Source organism: Megascapheus bottae, chromosome 15 (assembly GCF_031878675.1).
Source record: "Megascapheus bottae isolate mThoBot1 chromosome 15, mThoBot2.hap1, whole genome shotgun sequence".
NCBI classification, from domain to species: domain Eukaryota; kingdom Metazoa; phylum Chordata; class Mammalia; order Rodentia; family Geomyidae; genus Megascapheus; species Megascapheus bottae.
Window position 1 is genome coordinate 15301504 of NC_143523.1, and position 21181 is coordinate 15322684.

General features: G+C 35.9%; 1 protein-coding gene across 1 annotated transcript in view; it reads right to left on the reverse strand.

Moving 5' to 3' along the window:
- The window catches only part of Shoc2 (SHOC2 leucine rich repeat scaffold protein), a 63866-nt gene that overhangs the window by 15455 nt on the left and 27230 nt on the right, over positions 1–21181 (reverse strand). The window contains exon 3 of the mRNA XM_090345895.1: positions 12561–12698. Coding sequence (XP_090202021.1) covers positions 12561–12698 — 138 coding nt within the window. The remainder of the gene's footprint in view (positions 1–12560; positions 12699–21181) is intronic.

Consider the following 21181-nt stretch of genomic DNA (forward strand, 5'->3'; position numbering starts at 1 on the left):
TGTAACCCTAGCTACTCAAGTGGCTGAGATCTGAGGATCATAGTTCAAAGCCACCTGGGGAGGAAAATCCTGTGAGACTCCTACCTCCAATTAACCACCAGAAAACTGAAGTAGTGCTCTGGCTCAAAGTGGCAGAGTACTAACCTTGTCTAAAAAAGCTGAGCAACAACAAGCACGCAGGCCCTTGAGTTCAAGCCCACAATTGATGGGCAAGATAAAAGACAAAACAACAACAAAAAAGGATTTGCTAATGCTAATTAGCAAAGATTCTAACAGGCATAAAATAGAATATAAAACTTATAACTACCACTTGGCAATGCTAGGTTGATTTGGCATTAAAAGTATTTTCTCAATAACTGACTAAAGATGCTTCACAAGTATCTTTCTGACACTGGAAGATGTGTCCACTTTGAAGCAGCAAAAAAACAGAGGATGAGGTGACTTTTCAAAGCACTAGAGGTTTGAAAGATTAGAAATGAAGGTAATATTTCCTATTGTTATGACACTGCATATGATATAAATGTTACTTACTTAAAAAGTGGGTTGGCACCAGGTAATCTGTTCTATAACTAAAGCTATATGTATAGTTATTAAAAAAAAGCCAGAAGTGGTGGTGCTGTGGCTCAGGTGGTAGAGCTCTAGCCCTGAGAAAGCCCAAGGACAGTGCTTAGGCCTTGAGGTCAAACCCCAGTACTGGCAAAAAAAAAAATATTTATATCTATCTATCTATCTATCTATCTATCTATCTATCTATCTATCTATCTATCTGTGTGTGTGTACTTATCATGCAAAATGCCATTTGAAAAATTAGAAATACTCTGAATATATATATATATATATATATATGTAAAACCTCTAACAATGAAAACTCAGAAATGCTTCCAAGGGAAATCAAAAAGTAGTATTGATAAGGTAAATTTCACAATATCAAAATGTGAAAGAATTATGTCTCAAAGTTAAGACAATTCTCTAAATAGTCCAGTATAACAGTTAAACTGGCCAGGTGCCAGTGACTATAATCCTACCTACTCAAGAAACTGATTCAATCTCCAAAATAATCAGTAAAATGCAAGGCTGGAAGTAAGATTCAGAGCTAAACTCTAGTGCAAGGGGGGAAAAGTGATGTCTACTTTGTGGTATTTTAATATACAAGGATATGGTTCGTTATAGTCCGTGCATAAAGTGCCTTCTCCCATAAGGACTATTTGATTCCAGACTTTAATCCTAGGACAAACCAAGATTAAACATCTGCATAGCAGTCTGTCAATGTATCAAAATAAGCTTTATTATAGTGCAACCCTACAGTACTGCTGGACTCATAACTGAGTTTAGGTCCATGCATGTGTTTGTAAGTCTACGGAGGGTCATTATATCTTACGCATCATTTTGGTTAGAACAGAACGATGCAACATTAATGAGGCAACATCTAACATTAAATTGCTCTATTTCACTTAATTCTACCTTCTAAGTCAATTTGTTTTTCAGATGGAAAGGCAATTGCCTAACAATGCAAAGATCAAGTAGGATGACTGCCCATTAACTGCACTTGTATATTCAACAGAGTAAAAGAAACCTAGATTTGTGTTCTAAGATTCTCCACGTAGGAATGTAGTTCAGTTATACAATGCTTAGGTTTTAATCTCCAACATTGCAAGGGAATAAAATTCTCAGATATGCTTCTGATACCTAAGTCACTTAACTCTTTACTCTCTGACAGAACCCTATCCACCTCTTTGGACAGACTACATTGAGTATACCCATAACACTGTGCCAATACTTCTAGCATCAAAAAGGTCTCAACAATTGTGCTATTTGTTTTGATATCCCTTTTTAGACTCTGGTGTGTTTAGTGTTAGAACCCTGGTACACAGGGCTAGGATCCTGAGGGACAGTGATGGATGGGGTGTTGTGCTATGTTTGCATATCGAATTAAAACCTCTTTATACAACCAAAGACAACCAGGAATATTAAAATTTAAAAAAAAAACCTAGTCCAGAGCCAAGCACATCTGATTATTAATACTGGAAATTATAATGAGGCATACAAGAGGTAAACTATATTCTATAAAATACACTTCCATGAGGTAGATATATGAGCTCATTTTTAGAAAAAAAAAAACCCAGCATGATCACTGGGAAAGCTAATAGCCATTCTATGACAGCTGATTTAAAAAATGATTTTTTTTTTTTTTTAAAGCAAGGAGCCAGTGGCTCACACCTATAACCACAGATAGGATTTGTATTTCTCTGGGACATTTTGTGCATACCATTCTTGCATACTACCTAGAGAGAAAACACTAATAATTCTCATCTTTTGGATCCCTCCAATTTCACTGAATATTTTAATTCTAAAATACATGAGCCATCTTATTCTTCCCCATAAAAACTATAATTTCTAGTCTAATATGCATCTACCAAGACCTTTAATCATTTACTTATACACACATACACCAATACAGGAACTTACGTTCATTTTCAATTTTTGAAAAGTAATTTTGTGATTGTGACTATGTGAAACTATTTGGTCATTTGAGAGGACACAGATGTTTAAAATTTTGACAAACAGTATCACAAAGTTGTATCAATTTCATATCCACCAAGAAACACAGAACAGTGCCCATATACATCCTTGAAAAAGAGGGAATTACAGTGCCTGTCCCATTCTTCTAGGCACTGCTACCATCAAGGCTGGTTGGTGATGGTGGAAATTTTTTTCTCAAGTAGTGAGTTGTAGGTGGCAGAAAATTTAAAGATGGCTAAATTTTTAAAAAGTAACAGAAATAGACAAGACCCTCACTTTCTCATCTTCATAACTTTGCTAGAAAGCTGTTCTTTTGTGGTGATTTAATGGCTGACACACTCATCAAGGAGTCCTTGACATCTGCCACAAGAACAAAGGGCTTATTAATAATAGAAAGTCCCCATAATTTTGCTCCATGAATTCACATTACTAATTTACTCTTTACAGTAGAACAGTACATGAATACTTTACATTGTTGTTTTAATTCACACTGAAACCTAAAAAACTTCTGCAAATATTTACGCTAATTGAATTCTAAATGCTAAATGCTAATTGAATTCTGAATTCTCAAAAGCCCAGAGAACAGAAACTGATCCTTCAAACTTCTCATCCAAACCAAATCTCACTTTTAAAATAGATTTCAAGAATTTCAAATTTACACAATAAAAATGATGTAATAAAAACTTTGGCATCCTCAGTAGATGAATGGATCAAGAAGACGTGGTATTTATACACAATGGAATTCTATGCAGCCATCAGAAAGAACATCTCCCCATTTGTAAGGAAATGGAAAGACTTACAAAAAATTATATTAAGTGAAGTAAGCCAGACCCAAAGGAACACAGACAGATAGGCTCAATGGTTTCTCTTATTTGTGACAATTAATACACATTTAGGATTCTCCTCGCAGAGGATCACAATAGCTCAAAAGCTATGCACATAAGGTCATATAGGATGAGATTAAATGAACTCTAGGATATGGAAACAAGAGGTTTGTTGTTCTTAATATGCTATGTTATTTCTTTTCTCTTTTTGTCCCCTTATGATTAATCTCATATGGTTACTGTATCTGACTTTGTTACCTGGTATATTGTATATACATCTATTTATTTGACATAGGAAAGGGAAGGGGGGGAAACAAAATGATTGGGAGGGAGGGAGGAGAGGGAAATAGGGATAAGAATATGAGAAGGGGTATCAATGTGCAAGAAGTAATGCACCCACTACCTGACAAATGTAACTGTAACCCCTCTATATATTACCCTGACAATAAAATAAAATAATAAAGCCCCAAACACCAAAAAAAAAAAAAAACAAAAACAAAACCCTTGGCATGATCTCATCTGGTACCAAAATGGCACCTCCATCTTTCTTGCCTCTAAAGTTTTCCCTTTTGGCAAGACAAAAAGGAGTGATTTTTTTTTTAAATGTGACCTATGAGATTACGGTATGTTAAAGGATAAATTTACAATTATCATTTAGATCCTGGTATATTTAAATGGTCATCTACATTTTGCCAAACCCATTACCTTCCCCAAAATAACAGAGGTTACAAAATTAATGATAAAAATATCAAAACCCTTAGGCCAGAAAAAAAAAAGTGACATCAGCAGTCTGCCATTTATTGTGATTTGCCCTCTGCAGTAGTTTCAGTCCTAACCTCTTTCAATAAGTGGTTTTAATCACAAGCTAAACTGCAACCTGGAATTCAAGACATAGCTTGTTTTAATGTTGAGCTATTCCAACCAAGAAATAAAAATCTCTATGGCTGAGCTTCTTTGCATAAATGTAGGCTGAACATTGCCTATCACTGGCATTTAGCTTTTAAGTTCTTATCTTTGACTGTAAATTGTTCTGTGCTCCACTTTGACAGCTTGCTTTCTTATGCTGTCAGGTTTTTAAAATATAGCAAAATTAAATGGCTGTGGATTAAAATTAGATGCTTTCATTTCAGCAAATATAAGGTTAATTAGGTACAACTTCTGAGTAAGACCAACTCAAATGGCCTTAATCTTATTTTAACAAAGTAGTAAAAAAAAAATTAGTAGGCAGAACACACAGTTCTAAAGATGTAATGATGTCAAAAGTACAATTTTTGGAAACATTAAACTGAAACACAGTGAACAAAAACTGAAAATCAACACAGAAATTCTTGAAATTTAAGACCCTAAAATAATAATAAACATTAAAAAGAAAATAAAACTGTTATATATAAGTGGCATTGTAATTCCTTAAAAGCAAGTTACTAAAACTCAACTTATTAATATAACCATAATTACTATGCCATTTCTTCAGAGTGCAGAAAGATCTCTCTGTATTGGTTTATAATTTAGCCTTGAAGACAAAGTTTGGTTGCTTACGTCTCTCTTTATCTAAGAGTACAATGTTTTCCTACTTCCAGAACTTTCCCTTTGATCATGATCTGAAACAAAATGACTACAGCAATAAATCTTAGTATATTCTTTTGCTTATAGCTAATTCTTGAAGTAGAAAATATTTATGTGAAAAAAATTTTAATTTTTAATTTTAATTTTTTCACCAGGCCAAATAGCGGCTAAATCTAAGAAATTATTGGTAAGTACTCTTTCAAGGCAACCAGTTGCTACTCCTCCTTTTATTCTGTCTCTTTACTACATCCAAGTACTGTCAGTGATCTTGGCACTGCTCAGCCTGGAAATAAATGGCAGTGATTACTGCCACGGTGGGATACGTTAAGAGTGATAATGCTAAATAAAAAGGTGAAAATATCATGGCCTATTTAAGTTAGGAAAAAACAGAAGACAAAGTCAAGGAAATAAAGCAGTATTTTTAAAATGCTGTGAGTTGGCAAGACTTCCAGTGGAGCAGGTGATGGGGAACTAGCACCAATTCTACAAGAGAGGAGTCTCAGGCTTTTGTTTTTCATTTTTAGTTTTACTTTTCAAGGAACAGGCTAGGATATAAAGGGAAAAGTACCAAGAAAAGCACACTCTGATAAGATTCAGTTTGTCACTTGACTGCTTCAGGTGCTTTTCTGTCTTAAATGGGAGAGAGCATCTCAAAGGTCAGTTAAAGGGTACAGTGTTTGTCCGACCCATGTAAGACCCTGAATCTAATACAGAAGGCCTTCTGCCTCAATCCCAAGAAGCACTGTTGCAATGTATAACTGATAAAATTGTTCCAATTTCTCACTAAACCTTAATTTTCTGCCTTTTACTATACAATCAAAACAAGGGAACAGGGGGGAAGAATAAAAAGGATCACTTAACAGACATGACAAATGACTACAACATTACAAAAGTTTCAAAATACATTAACTTTGCCTTCACTTGAATTAACTGCCATATTTCCTGATACCTTCATGAAAGACATGAAGCACATTATTTTCTAATACCATCTTATCTAAATGCCAGGAAATTAATAATGAAGTTAAATGCTTCATATTAATAAACTTTTAAACACAGAAGCACTACTTCAACATAAGAAAGGAATATAAAATTATGAGAACCAGGGGAAAGGATACAGGGAGAACTTATCTTTTGTGAGAGTATGAGAATCCCAAAAGGATTTTATCATCCAGTATTGTCTATGAGTTCTATGCAAAGACATTGGTACTCAAATCATATCACTCACCAACTATTATCTAACAACATAGGCACAGAGATACATACATAAAAACAAAATACTGTTAAGGAGATCATATAACAGACATGGTAAGTTGGTGACCACGTGCTACTCCATTTGATCAGGTGAATGGAAAAAGAAGTTACGTGAATATTTAGAAAGCAGCCTACACAAATGGTAAGTACAAAGATTCTGAGGCTCTAACTTGGCTAATATACTCAAGAAACAATAATGTCCAGCATCTGTAATATGCAAAGAAATACATAGCAACTATGTACCATTAAGAAAAAAACAAACTTTCTAACAAATTGAATAGCTCAAATTTTGGGTATCCTGTCTGACTTGTGGAATAAAGCAACATTTTGTCTTTCTTTCCAAGACTAAGATTTTAGATTTCATGCTATTTTGTCAAAGTGATACTTTTGCCCTCTTGTTCAAAATATGTACACTTGGACATATACCTTTAAAAAAAAAACAAAAACTAAGCCTGTCACTATGTATTTTTTAAAAGCTATATAAAATAAAATTTAAATATATGTTGAGTTGGCTCAGTACACTATGGAAATATGACCCTTGAAAGATAAGAGAGGCAGCCAATAGCATGGCCTAGTGATAGAATGCTTGCCTAGCATGTACAAAGCACTGGGGATTTGATTCCTCAGTACCATGTATAGGGAAAAAGCTAGATGTGGTGCTGTGGCTCAAGTAGTAGAACACTAGTCTTTTTTTTTTTTTTTGGCCAATCGTGGGGCTTGAACTCAGACCCTTACCATTGTCCTTGGACTTTTCTCAAGGCTAGAGCGCTACCATTTGAGCCACAGCACCACTTTCAGCATTTTTCTATGCATGTGGTACCAAGGAATTGAATCTGGGCCTTCGAGCATGCTAGGCAAGCACTCTAGCACTAGGCCAAACTCCCAGCCCCCAGAACACTAGTCTTGAGAAAGCACAAGAATAAATAGTACCCAGGCCCTGAGTTCAAGCCCAGGACTGGCAAAAAAAAGAAAAAAGAAAGAAACAAAGAAAGAAGAAGAAAAATACAAGAAAAAAAATCCAGTTCTCACAAACTTTAGAAATAAAGAAATAATCTTTTGTATGGTCAAGAAAAAAAAAGTCTCACTCATCTGTACTAGACTCATGTTGTGGACCACTACTTCTAAAAGACAGTGGAACTGCCTCTTCATTTTACTAAGATTCTCAAGGAGAAGAACTATTTAATCTAATGATTGTTATACTCATCCAAACCATTCAAGTATAAAAGGTTAAAAACAAACAGGAACTATAAAGGGCACTACTGTTCCTATGAACTATTTTTAAAAAAACTACCATATTGACTTTAGCTGACTAACTAAAAGCAACTATGTCAATAGGAATACCATTGAATAAGACTGAAACAAAAAATATCCAGTATCTACAGGGAACTCAAGAAACTAATCCCCCGAAAACCCAATAAACCATTCACTAAATGGGCAAGGGAACTAAAGAGAGACCTATCAGAAGAAGAGATTAAAATGGCAGAAAAACATATGAGAAAATGTTCATCATCTATGGTCATAAAGGAAATGCAAATAAAAACAACCCTAAGACACCACCTTACCCCAACAAGAATGGCCAAGATTTTGAACTCAGACAATGACGGTTGCCAGCGGGGTTGTGGAGAAAAAGAAACCCTACTGCACTGCTGGTGGGATTGTAAACTAGTTCAGCCACTCTGGAAAGCAGTGTGGAGGTTCCTTAAAGAATTGAAAATAGACCTTCCCTATAATCCCGCCATACCACTTCTGGGCATCTATCCTGAACAGCATGACCCAGGATATTATAAAGACACCTGCTCAGCTATGTTCATCTCTGCACTATTCACAGTAGCCAGGTGATGGAAACAACCCAGATGCCCTACTGTAGATGAATGGATATGGAAAATGTGGTATATATACACAGTGGAATTCTACATAGCCAACAGACAAGATAAAATAATGGCATTCGCAGGGAAGTGGATGAATCTAGAGCGAATCATGCTGAGTGAGACAAGTCAAGACGTAAGGAACAAAAGGCGCAGGTATCCTTAATATGCGGTTATTAAATCCAAAGTGTACAAGAGCGAGGACTCAATAACTGCATACCCAAAGCAATGGACATGGTAATGGAAATACAAACATAACTATATAGACAAAAAAACCTATGACTCTATAATCATAATGTTTTATTTCATAAACTAATATGTTTCTATGACATACAAACCGTTAGCCTAATTTGGATTAAGTTCTAAAGACTAAGTCCCAGAGAATATAATTAGATTTCCTCCTTGAACAATAGTTTGTTAAACTTGTCATTTAAAATATGATGTAAACATAAGCCATATAATCAATCATTGTTGTTCTTAAGGTACTATGTTATCTCTCATCACTTCTACTGTCTCTTGGTTATCTCATATTGTTACACTATCTCACTTTGCTACCTGATGTATCGAATATAATTGTATTTGGTTATCTGAAATTGGATAGGGAACGGGGGAAAACAAGATGAGGGGTGGGGGATGGGGGAAGGGAAATGGGGACCATGACATGTGAAAGGGTATCAATGTGTGGGAATTAAGGCACCATTTATCTGGCAAATATCATGTAACCCTTCTATCAATTACAATAAAAATATATTTTAAAAAAGACTGAAACAAAAATGAGGATTAAGATAAACATAACATGTTATCTGTCTTAAAATTGTTAACTACAAAAAATTTGAAGGAAAGAGTCAACAAAATGGGAGGAGACCAAAAGTAGTCTAAATTCAGGTTGTTTCATTTGTGCTATTATTGAATTTATGAAACACTAATCAAAAATAGAATACACATTCAATTGCATATAATAGAATGTTTAATAAAATAGACCACTAACTGGACCATGAAGTCCCAATAAACGTACAAGGTGTGTTCTTAAAATGGAATTAAGAAAGGAGTAACTCATGGCATAAGAATTTGTGGGATGCTGCTAAAACAATATCTCTATATATCTTCATGACAAAAGGAAAAGTTTTGAATCAATGGCACTAAACTTTATGGGGAACAAAATAAAATTATTAAGTAGATAAAAGAAAATAAAAGGCTCAGGTGGAAATCAATAAAATATAATCCAGCAACAGGGAAAAAGCAATGAAACACTGAGAAGAACAATAAAACCGATAGGCCCAGAATGATATAGGTGAGAGGAGGAAGGAAGAAAGAAGCTACAAATTACCATCATCAGAAACAAGAGAGGTAGGAGTACTAGAAATTATATAGATTATACATATTACAGTGTTGGGAACAACTTTGCACTTCTAAATATCACAACACAAATAAAATGAACATATTCCCAATTTTTCAGGTCAAAGACTGGGATTCAAACTCAGTACCAGACACTTTTCGTTCACTGGCTGCCCTCTACAAACTGAGCCATGGCCCTCAAACCCTGAACATTCTCTTTTGAAGGACAAAAATGATCAGGTTATCTCGAAAGGAAAACGATGAACTGAAACCCCTTTGTACAGCTATGTAAAGTAATAGTAAGAAAAAAAAACTTTAAAAAGGAGGAAAGTGGTACCCTAAATGATCTCATTACTAGAAACTGAAATTTTAAAACTATGAAGTAAAATCCTGGCCCACATACCATCACTACATGCTAAATTCATATAAGCTGTTCTTAAAAAACAAGGAACATTCCCAATTTACATATAGCTAACATTACTATGAAATAAAAACCAGACAGTTTTTATTATATATGAATATATCATCTATTCCAAACAAGGAAACCTGATTTTGAAACTTCTACCAGAATGTATCTTTTTTAATTACTGTTTTGTCCTTATTACCTAAGTTTTAATCAAGTTTAAGAAAACAATATAAAGCTCTAAGTTCCTAGTTTCTTTACTGGATTATAATCTTTCTAGAAGTTCTATTCTCTTCTCTTTGTGCCTTTTTTTTTTTTTTAACTTTTCAGTCTTATTCTTCTCTACTCAAGGTGACTTTTTCTACTTTATCCCTATAGATGTTAGCCATTGTGTTTACTGTATTACACACCATTTTCCAATAAATTTGATTTGACAAACTATTTTGAATAATTTGATTTCTCTTTGTTTCCTTTATATTATGTTTCACAGACAAAGCACATATCCTTTCAATGATTTTGTTTTCTTCCAAGAAAAAGATCCCCTGTTCATCATGGCTATGTCAATAGATTTTTAAATACAAAAAAGCAGGAAATCATTACACTTGATGCCTACTATCTTGAACCATAAATCTGACCCTTTTTATACAAGAAGTTTGTTACAATATTCGCTACAGATACCAAAATAATTTTTGCCTTTAAGAGAAACATGCAGTTAAGTAAATCGTATTATGCAACCTGCTACCACAACAAATACTGAATGATAGAATAGCCACAGGCCAAGACTGAGTAAGGCACAACAGTAATAACAATCATATCTAAGTGTCTATTTGCTTTTCTGTAACAATTGCCTCATACAACTGATACACCTTTTCAATATTATTTAGCCTTCCCTAAACAACTGCTACTGTTTAAAGACTAGTAGGTGATCCAACTCTCCCATTAAAAACTTAAAAATGCCAGGATGTCAGGACTAATGACATATGCCATGTAATCCAACCCTGTGGAAGCAAAGGCAGGAGGATCCCAAGTTCAAGGCCATCTAGACTACACAGCGAGTTTGGGACCAGTCTGGATATATAGTGAGACTTTGTCTCAGAACCAGAACAAAACAAAGTCTCCCCCCCCCCCCACAAAAGAATTCCCAAAGAGCTAATAGGATAATGAATAAGTTCCATTTCAGAAACGAAAACCAGCTGGGAAAACAGAAACAAGCAAAACACTGAAGGGAATGGTGTCCTGAGAGAAGATTCCACTGAGAACAGTGTGCTTCTGGTCATGGTGGTGCATACCTGTGAAACCCATCTGCTCAGAAGGGAAAGGTCTAGAGAAGCACTGTCTGAGACCATCCTGGGGAAAAACTTCACAAGATCCTTCTTGCTGTAAGTGGTGGTAACTGCCTATTGTCTCAGCTACACAGGAAGTATAGGTAAGAGGATCATAGTTCCAGTCTGGCTACGGGCAAAAAGTCCTAATACCCTATCTAAAAATAGACCAGCAAAAATTAGACTAGGGCTGTGAATTAAGTAACAGAGCACCTGCCTAACATGCACAAGACCCTGAGTTCAAACCCCAGTACCACCAAAAAGAATGAAGGACTAAGGCCTACCAAAAGCTGTTTCCTTCCTAATAAGAATTAATTAGAGCCGGGCGCAGTGGCTCATGCCTGTAATCCTAGCTACAAGAGGCTGAGATCTGAGGATCACCATTCGAAGCCAGGCCAGCAACTAAAATCTGAGAGTCCTATTCCCCATTAACCACTAGAAAACTGGAAGTAGCACTGTGGCTCAAGGGGGTAGAGTGGTAGCCTAGAGCTGAAGGATAATACCCAGGCCAAGGGGTAGGACACTAGGTAGCCTTGAGCTGAAGAGCTCAAGGACAACACCCAGACCCAGAGTTCAAGTCCCATGACCAACGACGACGATAACAACGACAACAACAAAAAATTAACTAGAAGTAAAATAATCCTGTAAGTAGTCTCCAACAAACCTTTGCCAAGGGACCAAAAAATCTCAAGGATCACACACGAATTGATTAATATGGTTTCCCTAGGTACCTGACACAAGCAAACAAACATCCCTTTGGAAAAACATGGTATCACAGGCCTCCCTCCCATGATTTAGGAATAGCATCTCTGAAATATTATTGAAAATTATGTGAATTAAGTACAGATGCAATTTCCTAAATATGTACCACCATGACCTTTAGACCGATATGTAAAAGGCCAACAGAATTTTTTAAAATATGAAATGCTTCTCAGATGCGCACATCATCCTTGTAGTTCCAATTTTAGTATATATGCTATTGAAGCAAGCACCAGAATTTTTAAATTCCATTTTGCTTGCATATATTTAGAACCAACTGGAAAATGTATACATCTTCTGTATAAATGTAAATCATACTGGTTGATTCACACCTTTTTGTAGTTTGACAAAGACTTCATGCTTTAAAAACTAAACAGCAACCGTTTTTTCAGTGTGGTCCTCTTCAGAGAAGGAACCACAAGCAACAAAACATCAAGTTAACACTTTGAAATAAGCAAAACAGAAAAGCAATAAGCTATAAGATTATGGACATAAAATTACATTATATCTTTTATATAATACCCAATTGAATTTAATTCCCAATTTTTAATCATCTTTACCAAGAAATGGAAGTGATACTATCCTGATAGTTTTACTTACAACTTTGATAACTTTTTGAATTTTTCATCTCTAATTTGTATTACCAGAATGGATCCAATAGAATCCTTTTAATATACAAGTAGCTGTAACTACCAATATCTTATTTCTCCCCTCATACCTATAGTATCTGGGAGGTCTAGCAGTTCATTGTGCTGCAAATCAAGGTTGGTTATCTGTGTGCAGTTTCCAATCTCCTTTGGAAGGTGTTCAAGTTGATTGTGAGCTACATCCAGCGTAATGAGGTTACATAATTCACCTGTAAATTGACCAACATAATAATTTAATAGGCATTAGTTAAGAAAATATTAATACTTTTGAGCAAAGGAATAAATATAACTGAAAGCATCTCATTTATGGATGCACATTTTATTTGGAAATGGCAGATTATCTAATGACCTTAATCTAAGAAGAAAACACTTCCTTTTTCTCTGTCTATCATAACAACATTTTTTCTGGAAAAGTCATGCAAAAAAATCTGAAGCTGTTATTTCAAAATGACATTAGATAAAATTAAAATAGGTTCTTTTAAATTATTAATTTACTGTTATGTTTTTTCGTGTTTTCGTCTTGGTCATAGGAAGGGAAACACACATGCTAAGCATATGCTGAACCTACCGTGTTTTCTTTTCGTTGTTTTACCTTCTTCAAGGGACTGAGGATTAAACTGAAAGCCTCCATCACTGGAGTCATGTCTCCAACTTTTAGTATATATTCAGATAGTCTCCTGCTAACTGTCCAGGCTCGTTTTGAACTGCAATTCTATTTCTGCCTCCTGAATAATTGAGATTATACCATGTACCACCATGTCTGACTAGATTCTTTTTTTTTTGGTTGTGGGTCATGTGGCTTGAACTTGTCCTAGGTACTGTCCCTGAGCTCTTCAGCTCAAGACTACTGCCCTACCCTTGAGCCAAGCCCCACTTCCCATTTTCCTAGAGGTTAATTGGAGATAAGAGTCTCAGGTCCTTTTGTACCCTGGTTGGCTTTGAACCTTGAGCCTCAGATATCTGCCTCCTGAGTAGCTAGGATTACAGGCATGAGCCACCATACCCAGCTCTGACTAGGTTCTTTTAAGCAGTAAATATCTTGAGTTTAATTAGAGTGACATTTTTAACTTCTTATATACTTTCGAATAGGCATATGTTCTGATGACATAAATGTGTAAATTAACATTTATAAATACACATACTTCTCAATTTAATATGAGTTAGATTTTCTATTCTGACTGAAAGAGCTGTACAGGCAATTCAGGCTTTTCTCAATATAATTCCAGCTACTCAGGAGGCTGTGGGAGTAAGATCAGTGCCTGGGACCTGCTTAGATAAAAGTGTGCTTCTTCCTATCTGAGAAACAAACTAAAGCAAAATGAACTGAGGACATGCTCAAGTGCTTTATTGATTCATGATTTTTCTATTTTTTTAAAGGGCAGAGGTTAGAGATACTGAAAAAATAAGACAAACAAGCTTCACACAACTCAAAAATAAATATGGGGCACATTAATTGCTGTGCTAAACTATATATTATAAACATATGGTAAGTTGAGTTTACTGAAATAAAACGCTTTTATACAAAGGATACTTACTACCAAGAGAGTGAAACAGCAACTTACAGGATGGAAGAAAAGGTTTAGAAATTGTGTGTATTATAAGGAACCAATATGTAGATCGATCTCTCTCTCTCTTCCCCCCCCCCCTCTCTCTCACACACACACACACACACACACACACACACACACACACACACACACACACACACAGAAAAAGAAAATTAAAACCCAGGCAGAGTGATGCCTACCTGTAATCCCACCACAAGGGAGGCTGAGCAGGCCAGCAAGTAGGTCAGATTGAGATAGACTCAACTCATGATTCAAAAATAAGCCTTCCCTCAGGACTTTTTAAACATAGGTATGTAAGTAGCCAATAAACATGAAAAGGTTTTGAACCACTCTAATCAAAAGAAAAATGTAAATCAAAACAGTGAGATGTCACTTTACACCCATCAGGGTAGCTATTAGCAAATTTTAAGGCCTGGGGAGTACTGCTGAGTATGAAGGAGGGAGGGATATGGGACAACTGGAAAGCTAATCTTCAGTGCAATTTATAACACCAAAATCTAGAAAGTCTCCAATCAGTAAGCCCTCATCTCAAAAGGAAAAAAAAAGCCTACACAAGAGGAAAATTAACACAAAATAAGGAAATAAATCAGTGAAGTTGAAATCAGAAAATAATTTCATTCAAATAAAAGGTGGTTCTTTGAGGGAAAATCTAATATCGATAATCCTCTACAAAGACTTGGAAAGATCTTTTTTTTTTAATTTTATTTTATTTTTGCCAGTCATGGGGCTTGTACTCAGGGCCTGAGCACTGTCTTTGGACTTTTTCTCAAGGCTAGAGCTCTACCACTTGAGCCAAAGCACCACTTCCAGCATTTTTCTATGTATGTGGTACCAAGGAATTGAATCCCGGTCTTCATGCATGCCAGGCAAGCACATTAGGCCAAACTCCAGGCCCAGATCTTTTTAAAGAAAGGGAAAGCACCTATTACAAACACCAGTAATGAAGCAGGACTAAAGATAGTATAACCTGTTGTCTGTTTGTTGAAGAAGGGATCTCAACCTGCAACCCAAGCTCCCTTCAAACTTATTTTGTGGCCACGTTCTTTAGAACAAGGGCACAGTGGCTCAATCCTATATATAATCCCAGCTACTTAAGAGGAAAGCACAAGTTAGAGGATTACAGCCCTAGCCAACTCCCAAATAAAAACCCAAACTACTAACAAAAGCAGAAAAGGGCTAGAAGCATGGCGCAAGTGGTAGAACCCTTGCCTTGCAAGCTCAAGGCACTGAGTTTATCAGTGCCACTAATAATAAAAAAAGCTTCAGAAAGAAGAAAAATGACATACATAGAAATTTATCTCTAACTGTGGGAAAGAGGAGAACAGAGAAAGGAGAAAGTTTTATTAGCAATAATATATTGGGTGTTATAAGTTAAGGTCAAGTGAAATGACAGCAATCTTATAAAGGGCAAGACAGAATTGTAAATCTGTTTTAAGGTACTCAGACAAATCACTACTGGTAGAAAGTTCTTTCAAAGTAGATTAGTAAATGTATACTATAAACTCCAGGGAAAACACCTACTTATCCCCCCACAAAGTGCTCAAGTAAAACCACAGATAAAAGAAAAAGACATACTGAAAGACAAAGAACAAATTAAACAGTAACATAGTAACAATATAATAACTGATTAAATGAAGTAATTCACGCAAATATGTTTTAAATGCACAATTAAAAGATGGATTCTCAGGGTGGACAAAAAAAGACCACTTTAAATGTAAATAATTACCTGTTACAGGCCAAATGCCATCTTCCCAAGTCATGATAATCAAAACTATCATCAGACTTTGTCAAAATGCCTTCTATTGGCAAAACTGCCCCTCGTTAAAAACCACTGCTACACTGAAACTCAAGTTCAATATTTGACCTAATTTCATATTTTTTAAAGAAAAGCTAGAAATCTATACTTCCACATGAAACTTTATTCTTTTCATCTCCTCCCCCCCCTTTTTTAAATTGTTGACCTTAGGGCTTGAACTCTGGGCCTGGGCACTATCCCTGAGCTCTTCAGCTCAAGGCTAGTGCTCTACCATTTGAGCAACAGTGTTCTGGTTTTCTGATGTTTAACTGGAAATAACGGTTTCATAGACTTTCATGCCTGGGTGGGCTTTGAACCATTATCCTCAGATTTCAGCCAGAGTAGCTAGGATTACAGGCATGAACCACCAGTGCCAGGCTAACCTTAGTTTTAAATGCTAATTACTATGTAAAAGGTTAATACAGAAAAAACATTTTGCTACCAAATACTGTTGTCTTTTTTGAGTAATCAGGACACAAACTTGATACTTCTACCAACAGAAATGGACTATCAGTATTTCAAAACATCATCTTACCTACTATACTAAAACTAAAATGTGTTTTTAAAAAGCAGTATATAGGCCAGGTGCAGTGGCTCATGCCTGTAATCCTAGCTACTCGGGAGGCTGAGATCTGAGGATCGAGGTTTAAAGCCAGCCCTAGCACTAAAGTCTCAAGAGATTCTTTTTTTTTTAAATAATTTTTTATTGTAATTAATAAAAGGGTTACATGATATTTGCCAGATAGAAGGTGCATTAATTCACATACATTGATACCCTTTCACATGTCTTGGTACCCATCACCCTTCCCCCCACCCACCACCCATCAAGAGATTCTTATCTCCAATTAACCACTAGAAAATGCAAAGTGGGACTGTGGCTCAAGGGGTAGGGCAGGGACAGCACCCAGGCCCAGAGTTCAAGCCTCATGATCATCAACAACAACAACAAAAAAATATTGAAATTTATGCAAACACTACATTATAAATAATTGAATTATTTCCATCTTCGCTTCTTCTCTCTAGAAAGTTATCTTCCAATGATAGTGCTCTCTGTTAAGGTAAACAATGACAATAGTGACATATTAAGCAAAATGTTACCTAACTGCACTAATACCTCTCTTTACCATCTAATAATTCCAAAAGGTTTTGAAACTACAACCAAGGAAATATGAAGTTGAATAGCCTCAGTATACAAGTTTGATATGTAAGTCTATAGAATACAGCCAACTTACAACTAAATTATATATTAATAAGTTAAAAGTTTGTAAAAAAAAAAAAAGAGAGAGAGAATCCCTAACAATTAAGCAACCAAGGAAAATCATAAAAACACACAGAGATTAGTATCTTAAAGATCTGAATTTTCTTCAGTCCAACCAAAAATTTAGTAAGTTCAGAAATTTACCAGTAAGTTTATCACTTAGTTTCCCTAAAACGTTTTAAATATTTTAAAATAATTTAAATTTCCTTCTTAATGCAACTTTCAAAACAAATTTCAGTGGGGGGAAACAAAGGAATTTTAATACCTCCTCTAAAATAACGTTAATAACTACCTAAACTCTCATTGCTTATACCCAATTATTTGAAATTTTTAAATTTAAACTCTAAGCGCTTGTTTATTTAAGCAATAAATGAAATATACCATTTATTGTTCTCTGTGCAGCTATTTTAATCACATAAGATCCAGATATCAGAAAAAGGCAAACTGTTTAAATTCATTTTAGATAGTTTTAAAAAGGATAATAAGCAATGCATTAACAGTGACTTTTCTCCAATTTGGCTTGAGTTCTACTTGCTTCTTTGTACACTTATATTCTGTGATTTTCTATTTTGGTGCTGTTTCTTTGTTTTTGTTTTTCCATTTTTAATCCCAAAAAGGAAAAGGAAGTAAATACTAGCAGTTTCTTCCACATCATATATGAAAAAAAAGGGATTCTAAACAACAAATAGATGCAGAGATAGCTTAGTGAAAGTGAATATATCAAGCTGTCACGTTGATACTAGTCATCAGTATTAAATATTTGATTCATAATCCATGCTTATTAAGCAACGATTTGGGGGGGGTTGTTGTTGTTTTGGTTTTTTTGTTTTTGTTTTGTTTTGGTTTTTTGTCAGTCATGAGGCTTGAACTCTGGGCCTGGGAGTTGTCCCTGAACTCTTCAGCTCAAGGCTACATCCTAGCCCTTAAGCCACAGTGTCACTTCCAGTTTTCTGGTGGTTGAGATAAGAATCTCACAGACTTTAGTGCCCAGGCTGGCTTTGAACCCATTTCCTCAGATCTCAAGCTCCTGAGTAGCTAGGATTACAGGCCACCATGCCCAGCTGCAGCATTTTTATTTTAAATATGGCTTCCCAAATAGACTTGCCAAAGAGAGTAGAGATTATAAAAATATATTATGAATATTCATTCATTCACTCACCCATTGTACAAATGCTCATTAAGCACCTACTATAATTTTAGATTTTAGGGATACAATGGAGAAAAAAGGGATAAAAGTCTTGCCTTCATAGAACTTGTATTTTCAGAAAAAAAGTACATCATCAATGGTAATAAGTATTAAGGCCTGTCAAAGAAAATAAATCAGGGAAAGAGACTAAGAACTGTCATGAGTAAAAAAATTACAGGCTTAGCCAGGCGAGGTGGTTCATACCTGTAATCCTAGCTACTCGAGGCTAAGATCTGAGGATCGAGGTTCAAAGCCGGTTCAAAGCCAGCCGGGCACTCAGAGACTCTTATCTCCAATTAACCACCAGAAAGCCGGAAGAGACGTTGTGACTCAAGGGTAGTCTTGAGCTGAAGAGCTCAGGGACAGCATCTAGGCCCAGAATTCAAGTCCCATGACCCACCCCAAACAAAGAAACTACAAACTGTGTGTGTGTGTGTGTGTGTGTGTGTGTGTGTGTGTGTGTGTGTGTGTGTGTGTGTGTGTGTGTGTGAGACTTTAAAAGTAGATATAGAGAGGTGGGGAGTCTGGCCTACTGGTAGAGTACTTGCCTAGCAATGCACAAAGACTCAGGTTCAATTTCTTGGTACCATATACATAGAAAAGCTGGAAGGGGTGCTGTGGCTCAAGTGGTAGAGCGCTAGCCTTGAGGAATGCTCAAGTACAGTACTCAGATCCTGAGTTTAAGCTCCAGAACTCACACACACACACACACACACACACACACACACACACATGCACGCACAGGCACACGCACATACACACACACAGTAGAAGATAGAGAAAATAGCCTAGAAATGGTGGTACTAAGGAAGAGATCTGATTATTAAGAGGGAAAGAAGCAATATGAATATCTAGGGAAAGGTCCAGACTGAGGGAACAGCAAGTTCAAACACTTTGAGGCCCAAGGGAGTAAGAATATGGGAGCAGATGGACATGGCCAAAAAACATATTCTTTTAGGGTTTTATAGACCAAGATAACTGATAGTAGCTTTGACAAGGGAGGCAGTGTGATGTTTTGTAGACTTTATTTTTCAGAACAATTTTAGGTTAACAGGAAAACTACACTAAAAACACACTGTTTCCACACAGCCCCTTCCCTCTACATAGTTTCCCTGCTATTAACATGTAACCTTGGCCTGGTATACCAATTATAGTTGATAAGCCAACAAATACATGATTTTTATCAACAAAAGCCAATCATCTGTTAGTGAACACTCTTGTGGTCCAGTTCTATGGACCTGACAAATAATCTAGCATTATATATGTATCATGATAGTATCTCACAAGTTATCCTACCCTAAACATGGCCTGGACTCCCCTGCTGATTCTTCCTCCTATTCCTGTTCCAGAGACCTTGCAACTATTTAGATTTTAATTTCACTTTTTCTGGGATGTCATAAACATGCAATCATACAGGATATAGCTTATAGATTAAGATATCATATACAGATTAGCTTTCGCCCAACAATATACATCCAAAACATTCTTTCTGTGGCTTAATACTTCACTGTTACTACTGATACTTTAGATGTGTCACATTTTATCCATTCACTCGCCAAAGACAGCACTTGGGGTAGTAATCATGCTGTGTAAACTTGCACTTTCAAACTCACTGGGATCAAAAATGGAGGTGCATGACTAGTGGGTCGGTCGTTCAGTAGAATATTTAACTTAATATGAATTGTTTGCTAAAGTTGTAACATTTTACATTCCTCTTAGCAAAGGATGGGAGTCCTCACTAGCATTTGGTAATAACCAGTGTTTCAGATTTTAGCTATCTTAATAGGTATGTAGTGCTTAATGTTTAATTTTTATATAGGATTATAAGGTAGTTTTATGGAAAAACAATGATGTGACAATATTTGTCCTCCAAAGTGTAAATTTATTATGAAAAATTACAATCTCTATAAAAACCTAACAAAAAGCAGAATAGTGTAAACACAGTTTACACCTAATGTGCACATGTGTGCAGAGAGGGAAGTACACATACACAAACACACACACAGACACATACATCAAGTCAAGCAAGATTCTAGCTAAGTGGATTGAGAAAAACAATACTTTAAAAAATGGTCAGGAGAGGGGGGAGGATAATGGGTACCAAGACATGTGAAAGGGTATCAATGTATGTGAATTAATGTACCTTCTATCTGGCAAATATCATGTAACCCTTTTACTAATTACAATTTAAAAAAAAAGTGGTCAGGAGAGCCGAGAGTTTGGCCTAGTGATAGAGTGCTTGCCTAACATACACAAAGACCCGGTTCACTTCCTTGGTACCACATACAGGAAAAGGCAGAAGTGGTGCTGTGGCTCAAGTGATAGAGCTCTGGCCTTAAGAAAGCCCAAGGACAGTGCTCAGGCCTTGAATTCAAGTCCCAGGACTGCCAAAAAAAAAAAGGCCAGGAACTATTCAGATATTCTGAGAAAAACAACTGATAGCAAGTAATTAAAAGGAAACAAAAAATCTAAAATCACTGGCTCAGCAATTCCACTGGAATGTATGTGTATGTTCAATAAAAACAGGACCTTTTGTGAGTGAGTATAACATCATGAGAGCACTGGTGGCTAGTTGTATCAGCCCCAATTTGGAAACTACTTAAAAAAACAACTGTGATGTACTCACAACTGTGGTGTACTCACAAGATCAACCAGGGAGTGATACAACTTAACAACCTTTAACCTTAAATACAAATATAGATGCATGATGCCAAGAAAAGACCAAAAAAAGAAAGATTACATTTATATGCTACCAAATAAAATTAATATATACTTGTAGAAATATTGGTGGCAATAGTGACTAAGGACAGAGATGAAAAAAAACATCAAGTTGAGCGTGGTAGCTCACATCTATAATCTTAGCTACTCAGGAGGCTGAGATCTGA